Source organism: Bos mutus, chromosome 7, assembly GCF_027580195.1.
Source record: "Bos mutus isolate GX-2022 chromosome 7, NWIPB_WYAK_1.1, whole genome shotgun sequence".
NCBI classification, from domain to species: domain Eukaryota; kingdom Metazoa; phylum Chordata; class Mammalia; order Artiodactyla; family Bovidae; genus Bos; species Bos mutus.
In genome coordinates, this window is record NC_091623.1 from 98597110 (window position 1) to 98616786 (window position 19677).

The 19677-nt window shown below is 42.0% G+C and overlaps 1 protein-coding gene and 1 non-coding gene across 4 annotated transcripts in view; one reads left to right on the forward strand and one right to left on the reverse strand.

Annotated features, from left to right (window-relative positions):
• JAKMIP2 (janus kinase and microtubule interacting protein 2) overlaps nucleotides 1-19677 on the reverse strand; it is a 190536-nt gene that overhangs the window by 62618 nt on the left and 108241 nt on the right. For all 3 annotated transcript variants that reach the window (XM_070374897.1, XM_070374895.1, XM_070374896.1), the window contains exon 2: nucleotides 4829-5104. In XM_070374897.1, coding sequence (XP_070230998.1) covers nucleotides 4829-4957 — 129 coding nt within the window. In that variant the 5' untranslated portion in view covers nucleotides 4958-5104. The remainder of the gene's footprint in view (nucleotides 1-4828; nucleotides 5105-19677) is intronic.
• TRNAG-ACC (transfer RNA glycine (anticodon ACC)) lies at nucleotides 1310-1381 on the forward strand. The gene has a single exon. It is a non-coding gene; the product is annotated as a tRNA-Gly (tRNA).

Here is a 19677-nt window from a genome sequence, read left to right on the forward strand (position 1 = left end):
TGGGGTGGCCCGCCTCAATCAATACTATATTGTACTTATGCCATGGGGTTTTGGGGAATGTTTTAAAAACAATCATGATAATTCACTCAACAAGTAGGACATGTCTCCTACATGTCGGGCAGCACTGTGAACACTGGGGATCCCTTACTTAGGGGTCCCTGAAGCAGACATGGAAGCATAGATTTCATTAGAGCACGCATAGCAGGCAAGAAACAAGCAAATAAAGTAACTGCAGACGTAAGTTTCAGACTTTCACTTTCTTCATAAGTACAGAGTCCTGTGATTAAAGCGCCACAGGGCGATGTGCTAGATAGAGTACATGGAATGAAGGGACAGTGTCATGTAACTTGGTGATCAGGGAAGGGCCCTGAAGAGCTAGAGCAGATTCCTTTCCTGACTAATCTCGACTATTTTGAAAGGACCTTAGCTCTTTTATGTTATCCATAATCTGCTCATTTTACAGATGCACAAATGCAGGCCAAGAAGGGTCATCCAGCAGAGAGACCCCACCTGTGTTCTTTCCTCTCCACCACAGGCCCCATAGTTACATCCTTTTGGCCCCTATGATCAGAGTCCAGTCAAAATGACCTACATATCTCCATGTTTTTTCCTATCAGTGCATTACAAATCTTTCAGATAATTTCTACTCACCAGAAGTTGGCCGTGTCTAATATTTTAGTTTCATTTCCCTGCAGTGGAAATGCAGGCATCTATGGGAGAAGGAGAGGGGCATATCCGCCCCCTCCCCCAACACACACACACACACTTCATTTCTCCATTTGAAATTTGCATAATAGTATAAAGAAAAGTTCTGACATTGTCTCTTCCTCTGCCTATGGTTTTCAGTATTTTCCAGACATTCACATGTTTTAAGTATAGCACTGGCTCTGCAAAACATGTAAACAACCTAAATGCCCACTGATGAATAAATGGATACAGAAAATGTGATCTATCACCTCCTATGCACACACAGTGAAATATTCAGCCATAGAAAGGAAGGAAATTCTGTCATTTGCAACATTATGCCAAGTGAAATAAGCCAGATAAAGACAAACACTGTATGATCACACTTATATGCGGAATTAAAAAAAAAAAAAAGTAGAGCTCATAGATATAGGGAATGGATTGGTGGTTACCAGAGGCAGAATGGTTAGGAGATGGTTAAGGCAGTTAAAAGGTACAAACTTCCAGTTACACGGTAAGTTCTGAGGATGTAATATACAGCATGATGATTACAGTTAACAGTCCTCTTAACAATATTTGAAGATTGCAAAAAGAGTATATCTTAACAGTTCTCATCACAGCAGCTGGGGGTATAGCTCAGTGGCAGAGCACATGCTTACCATGCACGAGACCCTGGGTTCAATCCCCAGTATCTCCATCTTCAGGGCTTCCCTTATGGCTCAGCTGGTAAAGAATCTGCCCGCAAAGCGGGAGACCTGGGTTCAATCCCTGGCTTGGGAAGATCCCCTGGTGAAGGGAAAGGCTACCCACTCCAGTATTCTGGCCTGGAGAATTCCATGGACTGTGTAGTCCACGGGGTCACAAAGAGTCGGACACGACTGAGAGTCTGTCACTTTCACTTCCATCACAAGAACAAAAACTTTGCAACTCTGTGAGGTGATGGCTATTGACTAAACTTATTGTGACAATCATTTCACAATTTATACATATATCAAATCATTATGTTGCAAACATAAAATGAACACAATATTGTACATCAATTACATCTCAGTAAGACTGGGGAAAACATTTGGAAAAAGAGCACAGACGTGGGAGGAGAGGGGAGGGGAGTTGAAGACCCAGCCCCGTCACCAACAAGCATGTGGCTCTGAGTGACCTGCTTTATCTCACTGAGCCTCGGTTTCTGCATTTGTAAAATGTGGATAATGACGGTGCCCACCTCAGAGAATGGTAGTGAGGGTGAAATGTGATAAGTGAATTATAACACAACGTATCTGATAATATCTGCTCAAAAAACACACACACATAACTTAGGAAGTAAACACGACTATTACCCCATGTGACAAAGGAATACACAGGTATTTCATAACCTGCACAGGGTCACTCAGGTGCTAAGGGAAAGAGCTGGGATTATGTGAGGAGGAAACGCAGTTTTTACCATGTGTGACAGGTGGTAAACAGTCAATAGAGTCCAGCATTTGTGACCCTGCTCTATCTGCAATATTCTCTGCAAATATCAATGGGATGATTTGTCTTTCTGGAAAAATGAATAATATCCCATCACTCCAAAGGTTTCCACTCTTTAACTAGTCCTTTCCCCTGAGGTTAAATTGTTATCCTAGCCTTGCAGTCAAACTGAGACTGTGAATTCACATGTCGGCATTGTTCATGTTCTCTCTCTCAGAGCCTGGGCCTTTGGTAACACAATCTTTGGTATTTATTTTAATAAAACTGCTTTATGACTTGTTTGCCCTCTAAATTCCCTTTGCTCTTTGGGGAATGCTGCTGACAGGCGGTGAGGCTTTGCTGTCGCCCCTGTGCTAGGATTCTAATTAACTGTCATGGAGAGGGAGTCTGGGGGAGGGGCAGAGGGTGGACGACAAGGGCAGTGCTTTCATTTCAGAGCCTGGCTTCTGGTCTCTTGTCAGAAAGAGAGATGACCCCTGACTGCTGGCTTAGACACCAGTGCCCAGCCCTGGATAAACAGGCAAGATAAACAGCTCTGTCCACAGTCAAGAGTTACCCCTTTTAAAAGGCTAGCACATATGGGAAATGGCAGGGTTGGGATCTGCAGGGCCTCCGCCTCTTTAAAATCTCATGAGCTTGCTCTCTGCAAACCAGGGGCAGGTTATGGTTCCCAGTACCCAGACGGAGAGCCTTCTTCCCATGAAGGTAGTTTGTCATCCTGCTGTTACTACAATTGAAGCAGCCTGCCTCCCTTGAAATGCTACGTTGCCCCAGGGAAAGTTAAAACCAATGAAATGTTCATAGCTTGTCGACCTGGAAGGAATTGCGGGGTGGAGTGTTCGTTAACACAAAGTCAAAGAACCACCTCCACGGGGACTGTCTGGACCGTGTGCTGGAATTGCAGTCCTGAGCCTCATCACTCCTACTTTATCAGAATCTTTGGACTCTGGGCCCAGGGATCTCAATTTTTAATAAGTTCCCTCCGGTTATTCTAATTTCCAGTGATGCTTGAGAGACAAGGATATGGAGAAACAGACTCAGTCATCTGAATTACAGATCGACACACTGAGAAATTAAAATTTGTCCCTGGGGAGACAGAAAGGCAATATTCTGCTTTTCTGACTCTTACACAAACATTTTTGACTTTGTTTTTGTTTTGTTTTATGACACCACCTTCTTGTTAACTTTATGGAAAGTGAAAAATACCCTTCATAAACTTTACACTGGGGCCTGCTTATCCAAGGTCAAGGCTTAACTGAGACAGGGGGCCAGGAGCTTTGGCCAATCCAAGCTTTATTATTGTTCAAACCAGGAGAAATACATCTGGGAGAAAAGAACTAATTAAAATGTAATGGTAAAGTCAAGGAAGAAGAGGCAGTAAAAAAGAGTAAGGATATATGTTGTTTGTGACTTGATTAAGAACATTTCCTTACTGCACACAGTTATCTCTTTAAGGCAATTTTACACTGACATGATTGTCTCTACTTTGCAAAATGTCTTACGCCTGTCACGTATTTCAAAATGATTTCCTGTCCATGACTCTGTTTGATATCAATACCGCTCTAATAAGAGAAGCATTAGCATATTCACTTAATGGATGAGACTCAGAAGCAAAGAAACTTCCCTAAGTCTAATTAGCAACTGACTCAAGCATACCAGATATGGAAGGGATATTACTATGAATTTTTTTTCATAATTTATTATGTACCAGGCAGCTCTCTGAGCATCTGACATGAATTTTCTCATATACTCCTCATCACTCCTTTATGTACGTGTCTAATTTAAACCTCCTCCCAGCTCTACAGGATAATAGTAAGGTATAAGGATAGAAATCACATTTCAGTCATTCATCTACTCATTCAACAAATATATGTTGAGCTTTTCAGTCCTGGACATTTATTTAAGCTCCACTGATAGAGAGGTAAGTGAGACTGCTGTCACAGAGATTACACTTGACTTGGGGGAGAGAAGCATTAAACAAGTCAACATATAAATACAAAAACTGCGCTGAGATGAACCAGGAAAAGGCAGGCTTTAGGGAGTGTGTGGACCCAGGAAGTGCTCTGTTTTGGAGATTGTAGTCAGATGCTTGACTAGAGAAGACACTTGCAGGAAGTGTGGAAGGAGCATGCCGCTGGCTGGAGAAGAAGAAGGGCAAAGGCCCAAATGTGATGGGCGTGTGTCCCCTGGTTCAGTGAAGAGGCTGGAGCAGAGTGATCTGGGGACAGCAGTGGTGGGAGATGAGTCAGATGATGGAGAGCTGGAGCGGGGAGGTCCTGACGTGGTGGGGGAAGTCCTGTGACTGAGAGAGGTGGGCAGCCTTGCAGGGTTCTGAGCAGTGGAATGACATGATGGACATGCTTTACAAAGATATCTCTAAATGCCTCGGGGGAATGACTACAGAAGGCAAGGGTGGGACCCATCAAGGCCACATGCTTATTCATTTGTCCAGAGGTGGTGGTGGTGGGGAGTATGCTCTCAATTTTTACATCTGGCTTCCTGGGCAGGCAGAGCTCATGAGCAGGGTTTTCTCATTTTGTGTGTATCCTGTGCTCAATCCCTTCTGCCACACACAGGGAATCTCCCCAAGTGCAGGGGTTGTTGCCCCCTCTGGCAACCAGCAGACAAGAGCCCACTGAGGCAGGGCGGCAGGCGGGCCTCAGGAAACCCCACTCACCTTGGACTTCTCCTGATGCAGCTCTATCTGGATGTCTGTGAGCTTGGTCCTGAGGTCTTCGTTGGCAGCTTGAAGGGCGACAATGAGCGCCTCGGGCTTCTCGCCCTTATTTCGCCCTTTCTTGGACATTATTCCTTTCTGAATGGAGTCTGTTGGTGTTGAATTCCTCTCAAGCAGGGGCTGCCATGTTCCTGCGGCTTCTCCTGGGTGCGATGGCTCAGCAGCTACTGCGTGTTGCCCCTCGGGAAGGTCTCCTCAGCCACTGCCCTGGAAGCCCTGGGGAGGCAGAGACAGTAGTTACTGCCACGACCGAGACCTGGCCGCGTACCCGTCAGGCACTCAGCCTGAGCTGCCTGCGAGAGCCCCCTCCTAAGGGCTGCCGACCACTTGGCACATGAATTTAGGGCTGTCTTCCCAATGGGCTAGTCTGGTCATGTCAGTGCCCTGCTTAAAATCCTTCAAAGACCTATGAGTCCATACACAAGTGTATCTTTCACATCTCAGAGCGCTCTTTACACCCGAACCTGCCCATTCTCCTAGCCTTACTTCCTCCACATCACTCACATATCCTGGGCATAGAGAGTGTCTTTTAATTTTCTGATTCTTTCTCTCTTCCCATAAGGACTTTTCATTTCCCCCCATCTCTGCCCTGCCTCCTCACACGGTCCTCAGCCTCACATGCTGCCACACAGTTTAGTCTGACCAACCCTCAGGTCTTAGCTGGTAAGTCAGTTCCTCCTGGAAGCCCCCACCCCAACCCACCCCACTCCAGGTAAATACAGATCCCTGTTTTTTAAGTGTGGTCACCTCCATGAGTCTGTAAGCTTTGTGAGGGCAGGAATGTGTTGTTCATATTTACAACTTGCTTCTCAGAATGCATCTCAGGGACTGGACATATTAGCTATTTAATTCAGTTTTGTGAAAGGAAGTCCCCTATGTGATGATCTGGGATGCCATCCTTAGAATTTTGGAATTATTTTTCCCTCAGTAGGTAACAAGGAAGCTGGCTATTGAAGCTCTTGGCAGGTAGGTGCCCTAACAGAGCAGTGCTTTGGTGTGGTTGTTCTGGTGGCATAGTAGGGAGAGAATGAGGAAGGGAGGCCACTAAACTTCCAAGGTGAAGGATGATGTAGACCCAATCAGAACAGCAGTGAGAAGACAAAAAAAAAAAAAAAAAAAAAAAAAGATGTCTCTTGATTTACAAATCTTTAAATGTGTCATAGGAACAAGGAGGTAAGAAAAATATAAATCCTAAACTGTTAAAGTCAGTGCAAAAATCATGACTAGATAAAGAAGATGATAGAGAGTTTCCCATGCAACCTTTCAGAAAATTGAGAGTTTTGTATCTCTAGAACTAAGCGGAATTCCTACTGATGATCCATATGTTCCAGTAGCTGCTGCTCTGTTGAGACCCCTGCTATTCAGCCTTGAGGACCGTGCTGGGATCCTGGGCTTTCTGCCATCCACCCATGACCACTGGGGCCATGTCTTTTAGAGACTGTCTCTAGGGAAAGGGGATAGGGAAAGGTTAGGAAGTTAGATCAGTCTGTTGCCAGCAGTCATGGAACTGTCCACCATATTGTCCACCACTCCAACATCTAGGCTAGATGTTGGAGTGCTCCTTCATGCTTATTTTGCAAATGTTGCAAAATCATTAAAGTTTATGGCTGAGAGACTTCTAAGTGGTTACAATTCTTTGTTTCTAGAATTGAAATGAATTCAACAAGCATTTATTGAAAATTTGTATGACAAATACCACTAGGCACAAAGATAAGTAAGATAGTACTTAACTCCAAGCAGGTTTTGGGTGAGAAAACTCCCATATATACAGTTAACAGGTATCTCCTCTAGTTTGTTCTCTAGATGTTGCTGGTCCCCCAGGCTTTGTCCAGGTTATCTCTACTGGTCCCACCTATAGGTTTTATGACCCCCTGTGTTATATTCATAGCCCTGACCATTCCCCAAACCCCAGACTTATATATTCAACTCCTTCTACCAAATCCACCTGGATATCCTATTGGTATCTCAAACCTAACCAAACAAATACAGATGTCTTTTTTTAACTAGTCCCTCAAAAACCTTATCCTCCCCAAGTTTTCCCATATCAATAAATGGCACAATCACATGCCCAGTTGTTACAGATCTTAGCTTAGAAGTCATCCTTTCTTTTTTTATCCTCTATATACCCTATCCAGTCCACTAGGAAGTCTGGTTTGTTTTACCTATAAAATATGACTCACTTTATAGTCAACTTCTATCAGACCTTTATAGTGCTGTCACAACACAGGGAAAAGCCATTTGGGAAAAGCTTCCTAACCATATTGTTGTCTTGAATGAAGAATAGGCTTTTCATTTTCTCTTTTTTCCCCAATGCAAACAAACCTTTATTAGCATCTACAATTTACCTGCTACAGTAAACAGTCCTGAGGGCTCAGAGATATATCATATAGCCCTGGAGGAGCTCACAGTTGATTGGCTCCATTAGTTAGAGCTGCAGCAGAAAAAGGTAGTCCTGTTCAACTGAGAATTTAATAATGGGACTATCTACCAAAGGATGAGCAAAGCTAAGGAAGCCTATAAGGGCTGTGGAGGTATATATCAACTTTAAAAGGAATGAGCCATTTCAAAATGGCTTTATGTAGGTTAAAAGGGTAAGTGAAATACAGGTACGTCCCACAAACATGTCTTGTCTTGAAGCTTAAAGTGATTGAGATTTATCGGTTAGTTTGTTTACCATCATCAGTTGGAGGGGTCTCTCCCTTGTGCCTGAATGAAATCATACTCTGTTAACCTTTTCAACATAACCTCAAGAATTCTGACCTCAATGATCCTTAATTTCCTCTCACTATTGTGCTACCTGCAGACATCACTGCGATGGGTCTTCCAGTACTTTCCACCGTGGTCGACTCCATGGTATGTGTTGGAGTGAATGTATATTGTGTGGGCTTGGGACTCTTCTCTTTAGAGCTAGCCCTCTTCAGCTATGCCTTAGCCCAGTAGATGTCCCAACTTTTGGAAGCCAGATGATCACCCCTCCAGATTCCCTGAGCCAAGAATGGGCTTTTCCAATTGGAGATACTCAAATGGGGGCTACCCAGGTGGCTCAGTTGTAAAGAATCCACCTGACAACACAGGAGCCTCAGGAGATGTGGGTTCAATTCCTGGGTCAGGAAGATCCCCTGGAGGGGGAAGTGACAACTCACTCCAGTATTCTTGCCTGGAAAACTCCATGGATAGAGGAGCCTGGCAGGCTACGGCCCACGGGGTCACAAAGAGTTGGACACGACTAAGCGACTAAAAAAACAATAACAACATACTCAAATGACAGAGGCAGAAGCTTGAGAGAAACTCTGGAGTCACACAATTGATGTATGTAGAGAAGGTTATAAAACTAGGAGGAAAAACTCCAGGGTTAGATTGCACAGGCTCTTGCACAATCGATGATTAAATTTAATTTAAAATGATTTCATTATGCAGAAACAGAGAAACATGGCAGTATGTGAATGTAAATGTAATAATAATAATAAGTTATACTGACCAATCGCTATAAGCCCATCATTGAATTCAGCACTTAAAATACTGCTCAAATCTAATGTGCACTAAAGATGCAGTGGGGAATAAAACTATTCACAGAAAGATTAAGTAACTTGCCTAGGATGACTGAGTGGATAGCCGGTGGGGCTGAAATTCAAATCCAGGCAGTTTGAAACTGAGACTCAAGGTGTCTACCCTGGGCTACTCTGCCTCATGTTTGCATTTTAGAGAGGTAACTCTGGCAGTGTGATGGAGGATGAGTTACTAAGGAGGGAGAGACTGGAAGCAGGAAATCAGTGAGTCTGCTTCAGTGGTCCAGGCGACAGATAATGCAGTTCTAAATGGGGCCAGCCATGGGGATGAAAAAGGAAGCGGCAACTCTGACACTGGAGATGTTGATGGAACCACATCCTACCTTTAAACATTACATTCTTCTCTCCTGTTGTAAATAACGAGGACCAGCACTCTGTCACTGCTTGCAGCAAAAATGTGAGAAGCGACAGCCATATTTTACATTTTAATTTACAATCCTTTCCCCAAAATATAACATATGTGCCTGACTTAACACATTTTTAGTCTGGAAATTATTGTGAACTTAAGTCCCATAAGAGCCAGATAAAAGAATAGGATTAATAAATTAGACATGTTCAGAGAGAAAAAAATATGAAAGGAAGTTGAGGATGGGATCAACTTATAGACACCTACCTTACTGTAAACAGCTCATATAAGTATGGCCCTATATAACCCTCTGAAGTGAAGTGAAGTCGCTCAGTCGTGTCCGACTCTTTGCCACCCCATGGACTGTAGCCCACCAGGCTCCTCGGTCCATGGGATTTTCCAGGCACGAATACTGGAGTGGGGTGCATTTCCTTCTCCAGGGGATCTTCCTGCCCAGGGATCGAATCCAGGTCTCCTGCACTGCAGGTAGACGTTTTACCGTCTGAGCTACCAGGGAAGCCCATATAACCCTCTATTGGAGGGCAATTTTCCAAAGTCTTTTCCAGTTGTGATGGGTGCCTAGAAATCTTGTGATTCTCATATGTAATTTCACTAAAATGTTTCTGTTGCTTTGTGCTCTCCCTTCCCCTTTTTGGACAGTTTTATGAGATATAATTCACATATCATAAAATTCATCTGTTTTTTAGCATATTCACAAGGCTGTACAACCAATACTACAACTGATTTTAGAACTTTTTATCATACCAAAGAGAAAGCCCATACTTATTAGCAGTCATTTCCCATTTCCACCAAACTCTCCCAGCCCAGGCAATCATTAACCTACTTTTTGTCTCTATAGATTTGTCTATTCTGGATATTTGTGTAAGCAGAATCATAAAATATGTGGATTTATTTTTAGTAACTGGCTTCTTCTACTTTAAAAGAGTCATCCATAATATAGCCTGTATCAATATTTTATTTCTTCTTATTGCTGAATAATATTCCATTGCATAACTAAAACTAGATTTTATTTATTCCTCTGTCAGTTGATGGGGACTTGTGCTGCCTTTGCTTAAGCAGTTTGAGGTCAACCTTCTAGAGAGGCTGCCACATGCAGAGAGACACGGCCCCTCAAAGGAGTGTGCTCCAGAGCATAAGGGAGAGCTCTAAGACATCTCTGCAGATGCATGGGATGTTTCTGGACCACCCTCAGAGCCTCTGTCATTGATAACACCTGATGCAACAGAAGACCTGGAGGAGGGACAGAAGTATCTTTCAACAATGGGCCAATCTATCAGGAAGGAGGGCGTGATGGCTTCTCCACTTCAAACTATGTGAAGGCATTTTAAATGAGCCCTAGGTTTCCAGCTTTCAGCTGCTGATGGCAGTGCTGACCCCAGGGATCACTGGGAGGTATTAAAGGTGAGAATTTTAGCTTATCCTCTGGTCCTATCCTGTCATTAATCAGGCACCTCCCACAGCCACCAAGGCTGAGTTTCCTTGCAACCAAGTTTTAGATAAAGATATCAGAAAATTTAGAGACAGGCTCTTATGAGCAGTTGCATTTTAAAATACGGATCACTGCTTGAGAGCAAATCTTAATGAAGGAATATATTATCAGTGGAAGAGTTTCGGCCATCATTCATTCATTCACTCCATAGACATTTATTGAGGAGGAAATACAGTGTAGTGTTTGAGAGTAAAGCTTCCCCAATTTTTGGTCTGGTTTTATTAAAATCTGTAAGACAGCTTTAGTGATTGGACCTCCACTCTGGAGATACTGATAGAGTAGTTGCTGGGTGATTCTGATGCACAGGCATCTTTGAGAACTCCTGGGGAAGAGTATGGACTATGGAGTCAGACAGACTTAATTTTCAATTTCACCTGTGTGTTTAGTAGATGTGGATCTTGGATAAATCATTAGTTCTCGGGTTCTCAATACCCTTCATCTCCAAAATGGGGGCGAGAGGTGCAGGAATACGTATAACTATGGCACTGGATTGTTTGACAGTTACATGAAAGAATGTAAAAGATGCTCTCACACAGCTCATGATGCAGGAGAGGTAACATTTATTGAGTGTTTTCATTTTCAACTACTGGCTAAGGTGGTGGAAACAAACTAGGCAATAGGTGCTTTTCTCAAGATGCTTAATTTGAATTAAAATGACAGGGGATATTACAAATAATGATAATTCAAGTGCCACACTTATGGAAGGCCTCAAATATTAAAAAGCCATTCTTATTCTTGATCCTCTACAGACTTATTTAGGCATTGGTACAAACCCCTGAGAGAGAAACCACAGAGAGGGGGAGAGTGACAATAATATGAGTAGATGACACTTTTTCTTCCCTCACCATGGTTTTCCCTCAGGTACCACTTCTGGAGAGTAAAAGTGGGGTGCTGCATTTGAAATAATCTTGGGATCATCTGCTCCCAGCTTTAGCCTTTTTATGTCTTTTAGAGTTTCAGTTCAGTTCAGTTCAGTTCAGTCGCTCAGTCGTGTCCGACTCTTTGCGACCCCATGAATCGCAGCACGCCAGGCCTCTCTGTCCATCACCAACTCCCGGAGTTCACTCAGACTCACGTCCATCGAGTCAGTGATGCCATCCAGCCGTCTCATCCTCTGTCGTCCCCTTCTCCTCTTGCCCCCAATCCCTCCCAGCATCAGAGTCTTTTCCAAGGAGTCAACTCTTCGCATGAGGTGGCCAAAGTACTGGACTTTCAGCTTTAGCATCATTCCTTCCAAAGAAATCCCAGGGCTGATCTCCTTCAGAATGGACTGGTTGGATCTCCTTGCAGTCCAAGGGACTCTCAAGAGTCTTCTCCAACACCACAGTTCAAAAGCATCAATTCTTCAGCACTCAGCTTTTTTATAGTCCAAGTCTCACATCCATACATGACCACTGGAAAAACCATAGCCTTGACTAGACGGACCTTTGTTGGCAAAGTAATGTCTCTGCTTTTGATTATGCTATCTAGGTTGGTCATAACTTTCCTTCCAAGGAGTAAGCAACTTTTAATTTCATGGCTGCAGTCACCATCTGCAGTGATTTTGGAGCCTAAAAAAATAAAGTCTGACATTGTTTCCACTGTTTCCCCATCTATTTCCCATGAAGTGATGGGACCAGATGCCATGATCTTCGTTTTCTGAATGTTGAGCTTTAAGCCAACTTTTTCACTCTCCACTGCTGCGGCTGCTGCTGCTAAGTCACTTCAGTCGTGTCCGACTCTGTGCGACCCCATAGACGGCAGCCCACCAGGCTCCCCTGTCCCTGGGATTCTCCAGGCAAGAACACTGGAGTGGGTTGCCATTTCCTTCTCCAATGCATGAAAGTGAAAAGTGAAAGTGAAGTGGTTCAGTCGTGTCCAACTCTCAGCGACCCCGTGGACTGCACTCTCCACTAGGGAACCTCAATATCTATTTTTTATAACAAGATGTCCAGATTTTAAAATGTCCATTCAGCTGAATAGGGAAGATGTAGTACATATAAACAATGGAATACTACTCAGCCATAAAGAGAATGAAATGATGCCATTACAGCAACATGGATGGACCTGGAGATTATCACAAGTAAAGTAAGTCAGAAAGAGAAAGGCCAATACCATTATGATACCACTTGTATATCAGATCTAAAATGACAAAAACAGACTCACAGACATAGAGAACAGATTTGTAATTGCCAAGGGGAGGGGTAGGGAGAGATGGATTGAGAGTTTGGAATTAGCATATGCAAGCTATTATATATAAAATGGATGGAGGAGGAAATGGCAACCCACTCCAGTATTCTGGCCTGGAAAATTCCATGGACAGAGGAGCCTGGTGGGCTACAGTCCATGAGGTCTCAAAGAGTCGGACATGACTGAGCAACTGAGCACGTATATAAAATGCATAAATGACAAGGTCCCACTTTATAGCACAGGGAAATATATTCAATATCCTGTGATAAACCATAATGGAAAATAATAATGTATAACTGAATCCCTCTGCTGTACAACAGAAATTAACACAACATTGTAAATCAACTATATTTCAATAAAAATGGATTTTTAAAAATTTCTATTTGGAGCATCGTTGATTTTAAAAACACACATTTCAAGATTAAAATCAAGAAATTGGAAACATTTATTGATATTAAATCAGTTCATTGATATTTAAATATGTTGAATCTGTGCTATTGCTCTTTGGTTATAATTCTGGTTACACAGTCTGTCCAGGAAAGTAAAAATATCCTAGAAATCCCAATATGATGTCCAACTACATTTTCTATTTTCTCTCACATCCTAAAATACCTAAAAGTCTTTATCAGAAATGTGGTCAAGAAGGCATGGCCACTATTTATGGAGCACTGTTCTTGGTTTTTCATAGATGCAAACAATTGCAAGCATCATTCATTCCCACCTGCCAGTGGCTTCTGGATGGTAAGGGGAGGCAAACATCTGTCAAGAGGAAACAAATTCTAGAAAGCAGTGAATGATACAGTTGGCAAATGCTATGGGAGTAGCTAAGAGCAGACTGCAAATGCATGAAGACAACAGAGGAGGTGAGCTGAGCCTGAATGATGCTGATGCTGAATGTGCTACCTAATTTCCTGAGTTCTGCCTCTGGGCCGGGCGCTGGGCTAAGGTACATTCATCTTAGGTACAGGAATTTATCCCAGTCAACCCCTTCAGATATTTATTCTTATTATGTTTTTTAGGTAAGAAAACTGAGGCTCAGAGAAGTTAATTAACTTGAGAAAAATTAACACACCTAATGAAATGCCAGAGCTGCAAGTCAAACACACATCTGTCAGTCTCCAGAGCCTCTTAGCTATTATAATACATACTTGAAGAAAGGGCTGGATTCTTCCGCTCTGGTCGTGAGTAGGCTCAAGAGACGGCAAAGGCATGAACATATCAGTGGGCACTTACAAAACAGAACTGTGGGATGTGGTGGTTAGGAGCTTGGGATCTGAAATCACACAAACTGGTTTTGAGCCACACTTCCTGGATGTCTATTCTTGAGAAATTAAACTCTCTAAACTTCTGTTACTGTAAAATGAGGACACAAATATATCTACCTCACTGAGCTCTTGCAAGGATAAATAAACTAAAGTGTGTAAAATGATTAGAAATTATTATCATTGTTATCATTTTTTTCCAGGACTGAACTATCCAAGAAAAGCCAGCTTAGATTTCAAGGGAAGAAGAAACAATTTATCATTCCTTTGTGCTAAAAGAGACAGACCAGGAAAGGCACAGAGATCCCTGAAAAGACTAAAGCAATTCTTGCTTATGCTTTTGGCAAAATAAGATCTGCACTGGCAAGGTCAGTATTCCCAGGAGTCTCGGCTTTGCAGATGGTTCTGCCCTAAGCTATAAACTGAATAAGGTTGTTATTAATCTTAAGAGTTTCCAATAAGGCTGTTGCCTCTGAGTTATGATTTGAAAAGCAACTGTAATATAAAATTAACTAGAGTTCATGTGTATGCAACACTTCTCCATAATTAACACTTTGATACATCCACTGCACCAAAGCCTTGCTGGTTTGGCTAAGCCCTTCCCCCACTTCTTTTCCAAAGATGATGTTTTAGAATTAGATGTTGTTAGTGTTTAAAACGGATGAATTAAACTAACAGATTCTATTCCCAGTGACCTGCAGAGACATGCTGCTGCTGCTGCTGCTAAGTCGCTTCAGTTGTGTCCGACTCTGTGTGACCCCATAGACGGCAGCCCACCAGGCTCCCCCGTCCCTGGGATTCTCCAGGCAAGAACATTGGAGTGGGTTGCCATTTCCTTATCCAATGCATGAAAATGAAAAGTGAAAGTGAAGTCGCTCAGTCGTGTCTGACTCTTAAGGACCCCATGGACTGCAGCCTACCAGGCTCCTCCACCCATGGGATTTTCCAGGCAAGAGTACTGGATTGGGGTGCCATTGCCTTCTCCAATCCCTTGTTTATGTAGGAAAATACATTCGTGAACTGTGCACTCATGAACCTAACACAGAAATTTAATATAAAGGAGGGGAACTGCTATAGTTAAAACGATAATCAACAAGGACCGACTGTACCACACAGGTAACTCTGCTCAATGTTGTTATGTGGCAGCCTGGATGGGAGGAGGTACATGAATGGCTGAGTCCCTTTGCTCTCCACCTGAAAACTATCACAACATTGTTTATTGGCTATGTCCAATATAAAATAAACAGTTTTTTTAAAAGAAGGGGGACTGCTATTTAAGTTAGTCCAAACCTGGAGTTCTAGTTTCCTATATAAAGGGAATGTGGTGGTGTGGCTATTGGGTCCAAAGATTTTAACCCTTTATACATCTATTAGAAGAAAATGAATCTAAAATGCTAGCATTCAACATAGTATCAGCTAAGCATCTTTAGGACTGCAAGGTGTCAGGCTTGTATGGTTCTTTGTGTTATTTTTTCTCTCTCCTGTTCTTCCTCTTTATCGCATATAATAATAGCAATTATTTTATTACTACAAATTATTTAGTTAACACATAAATTTTTCATATGAAAGAATGTAATACAACCAATACTTTGGCCATCTGATGCGAAGAGCTGACTCATTTGAAAAGACCCTGATGCTGGGAAAGATTGAGGGCAGGAGGAGAAGGGGACGACAGAGGATGAGATGGTTGGATGGCATCATTGACTCAATGGACATGGTTTGGGTGGACTCCAGCAGCTGGTGATGGACAGGGAGGCCTGCAGTGCTGCAGTTCATGGGGTAGCAAAGAGTCGGACACAACTGAGTGACTGAACGGACCTGAATACAACCAAAAACCTATTGTTCCTGATGCATTTGTTGTTTATATCTCAGGTTTAAATCTTCATATTAGAAATATACCCCCTGAAACGCAGTAAAATCATTCTCAGCACACATACAATAGATGTGTAACCTCTTTCAGAGGGGTTGTCAGGAAGGCTTGGTAGAAGTGACGTCTAAAATTAAGGCAAAGCAGGTGGGAGGATCCTTCCAGAACTAAACTACTCTGCAAACTCCACTAATACAGTTCCTTGTTTGGCTTCCTTTCTCCTCCTCAACTCTCTGGTGAACTCCATCCTACTCATCTTTTAGGGGTCAGATCCAGGATCATCACATATCACTTTCCCTCACACCTCTGCACCATTCCCTGGGTGGCATAAATTACTCCCTCTCGGGTTTCTATTTGCACTTTAAAGACACTTCTTATAGCATTCATCACTCTTCCCTTAATTTAATGATTCATCAATTCACAAGTATTTATGAAACATCTGGAGGGAGGATGCAGAGACAGGGTCCCTGTTCTTCCCAGAGGAGGAATCAGCAATTTCATGCAGTCTGATAACGGCACACATAATAAGAGATGGGAATCAGGAAAGATTTAGGAAAAGTGATCTGTAACAAAGATCTGTAAGATGTGAAAGAATCAGCTAGCTAAGAGAGTACAAGAAAAACCATGTTCTAGGTAGAGGGAGTACTGAATAGGAAGGTCCAGGGGTAAAAAAGAATATAAATGATGCTCTGGAGAAAAACATAGACAAGATCTTGGTGAAAAATATGGGAAAACTTCAAAGATGAACTTAGAGAGGTTGACAGGGAACAGTTAGTAGAAAACAGTATAGATTATGTTAAAGGGTTCGGACTTCATCCCCACAGTAATGTGTAGTCACCAGAGTTTCATACAAGGGAGTGACTTATCACATTTTGGTTTTAGCGACAGAGGATGAGATGCTTGGATGGCATCATCGACTCAGTGGACATGAGTTTGAGAAAACTCTGAGAGATAGTGAAGGACAGGGAAGTCTGGCCTGCTTGCAGTCCAGGGGGTTGCGAAGAGTCAGATACGACTGAGCGATTGAGCAGCAAACAGTCCTTTGGCAATTGAGAATGAAACGGACTAGAGGGGTAAACACAGACAGTGCAAGAACATTCAGCAGGCGATGGCCATGATCCATTTATAGCGTAGTTATTCTTCAGGTGACTGAGCCCACGTGAGGGTAAAACTGTCTCATTCATCTTTGCACTCACAGTACCTGTCACAAGGACCACCACGAAGCTCAGTTTCATTAACACTGGCCCAGATCCAAGGAAAACACTGAGAACGAGGAACATATTTCACAATTTCAACGAAGATGATTTATAATAAGAGTTCTTATGGAAAATTTATTTTGCTTTGTGAAAGCGCCTGAATGACTGTTTTGATTTCAGGCAAAAGTAAAAGTTTGGTGTAACAGTTAAGTAAACAATAAAGTTAAGTAAGTTTTCATTTAAGCCGTGTTCTGAGATTTCATGACCCTTGCTGCTATTCATCATATTCAAATAAAATCGAGTTTAATTTCATTCGGCACTGAGTAAGTTATCTTGCATTGTACTACTATGACTGGATTTAGAGGACTTTGAAGGATGAGTTCAGCAAAGTAAGTTACTCAGTGCTATACAGTCTTAAATGCAGTGTTCTTTCTTTCTGGATTGAAAGTATTTTACAGCTACTGTAGAATGAGGAGTACCAATGTCATTGGACATGGGGGAGAAATATCAAACTAGCAGGAAATCACTGAGTTTTCAAGGTCAGACAGAGAAACCTCTGCCTAAAGTAGGCACTTGCTTCATCTGTACAGTATTAAAAAAAAAAAAAAAAAACTGGTATGTAAAATTAAAGAAAAATACCCAGATCACTAGAGGGAGTGAGCTTCAGAGAAAATGTATTTATAACTGAGAGCAAGCCTTTCTATTTTAGGCATATGTGAAACACATATACCTTATGCTATCGTTTCCTTGGTGACTGCTCTCAAAGGCCACACATTTTAAAAAAACTATCATAAAAGCACATGTGCAAAGTGTCAAACATGAGCAGAAATTTCTGTATATAGGATAAGAAATGAATAACCTGCTATTTAAAAAGAGGACAATTTCTGTATAAAGATTTATACAGACTAATATTACTTGAGTAAAAGCATGTAAAGTTTGCATATAATAAATATTGGATATACAGTACAGTTCTATTATAATATCTTCCCTATGTTATAATATGGTATCATGTACCAATAGTATAATAAATTACAGAATATAGAAATGATTTTTTTTTATCATTTAGATTCCTATTTTGAGTTCTGTTCCTGAGGTCAATATTTAACTATATTTTTAAAATTGGTAAGATCTTGGAAGCAAGATAGTGAGGTTGGCTAATGGAAATTAGTCAATCTAGCCCCAATGTGTAGCCATATGCTATAGGTAAATCACTGTAAAATCACAGATCAGCAACTACTTCTTGAACCATAATCATGTGCAAGCTATTGTGTTAACATTGAAGATAGTACAACATGTATCTGTCAAACAAGGCTGCATATGCCATGTGCCAAAGGAGGAAACACACACACACACATGCAGGAGAATCAAAGGGACGGTAGCACGAGGGCAAGGACTATGTCTGTCTGGCTCCTTGTTGAATCTCAGTGCCTAGTACAGTGGGGCCAGGCACAAAATAGACTCTGAATAAATATTTCTAATTAAATAAATGACTTCACCAGAAGAAAAGGCTTTATGATAAGGCTGGAACATGAAGGATGACTAGAAGGGATTAAGAAAAGGCAGAAAGGTAGGACAAGCGAAGGAATAAATTGCAGACTACAATATCTGGTGTGGAAGGTTTATCCTGGGGAACAAACCAATGCAAAGGGATGGTAAATTATGATGTCTTGACTGCCTAGATACTGATTTTACATTTTGTTAAAAACTTACTGAGAATCTGAGAAATATTTTTAAGAGAAGAGGCATGATGCAATTTTTTTTAAAAAAAGATTAATCTTGTCATTATATGTAAAGCAGAATGAAGTAAAGAAACTAGAGGTTAGAGGTCCAGATATGGATCCATTATCAATGTTCAGATACAAAGAGAAGAAGTTTGGATTAGGATGGAAAAATAGAAGTGCCTTTTTCTCTCCTAGTCAAAGAAAGGAAAGATGGGAAAAATTCTTCCCCATCATCATTTTCATCATCATCACCCAAGTTCAATCCCTGGGTCAGGTAGATCCCCTGGAGAAGAGAACAGCAACCCACTCCAATATTCTTGCCTGGAGAATCCCATGGACAGAGGAGCCTGGAGGGCTACAGTCCATAGGGTTGCAAAGAGTTGGACACAACTGAGTGACTAACACTTTCACTTTTTAAAGTGGTTTACAATGCAGCGTTTTACATGCATCCTTCCATTTCAGACTTAAAACAAGACTATGAGATATACGTGTTTATTATTCCTTTTTATAGATGAGAGAATTGAGGTGATAGGAGGTCAAGCTTCTCACTCAAAGTCACAGAGCTAGGTAGGTGACATGGTCAAGATGTATTTGAGCCTGAAGTTTCTTATGGACTGAAACCACTACACTTCTCTCCAGCTGATCTGTGATGTTTGAAGAGTCCCCACAAGTGCTGATTGTTGGGAAGCAGTGAGAGAGAGAAGGGAAGGTTGAAGATGACACCCAATCCTTGGGTGCATGGGATGTTGGAAGAATGTCAGTATCAACAAACTCATTGGAATGAAAGGAATCATATGTGCACCCAGACACACAGGTGTGCTGTGCTAAGTCGTGTCAGTTGTGTCCAACTCTTTGCAGCCCCCTGGACAGTAAGTAGCCTGTCAATCTCCTCTGTCCATGGGATCCTCCAGGCAAGAATACTGGAATGGATTGCCATGCCCTCTTCCAGGGGATCTTCCTGACTCAAGGATTGAACCCGCATCTCTTATGCTTCCTGCATCGACAGGTGGGCTCTTTACCACTAGTGCCACCTGGTAAGCCCTGTGCTTAAATATAACAAGAGCTAATATTTTCAGGTCCTTGGTATAACCCAGGAATTATGCTTAATGATTCTCATTTTCTTGTTTAAACCACAACATTATAAGTATTACA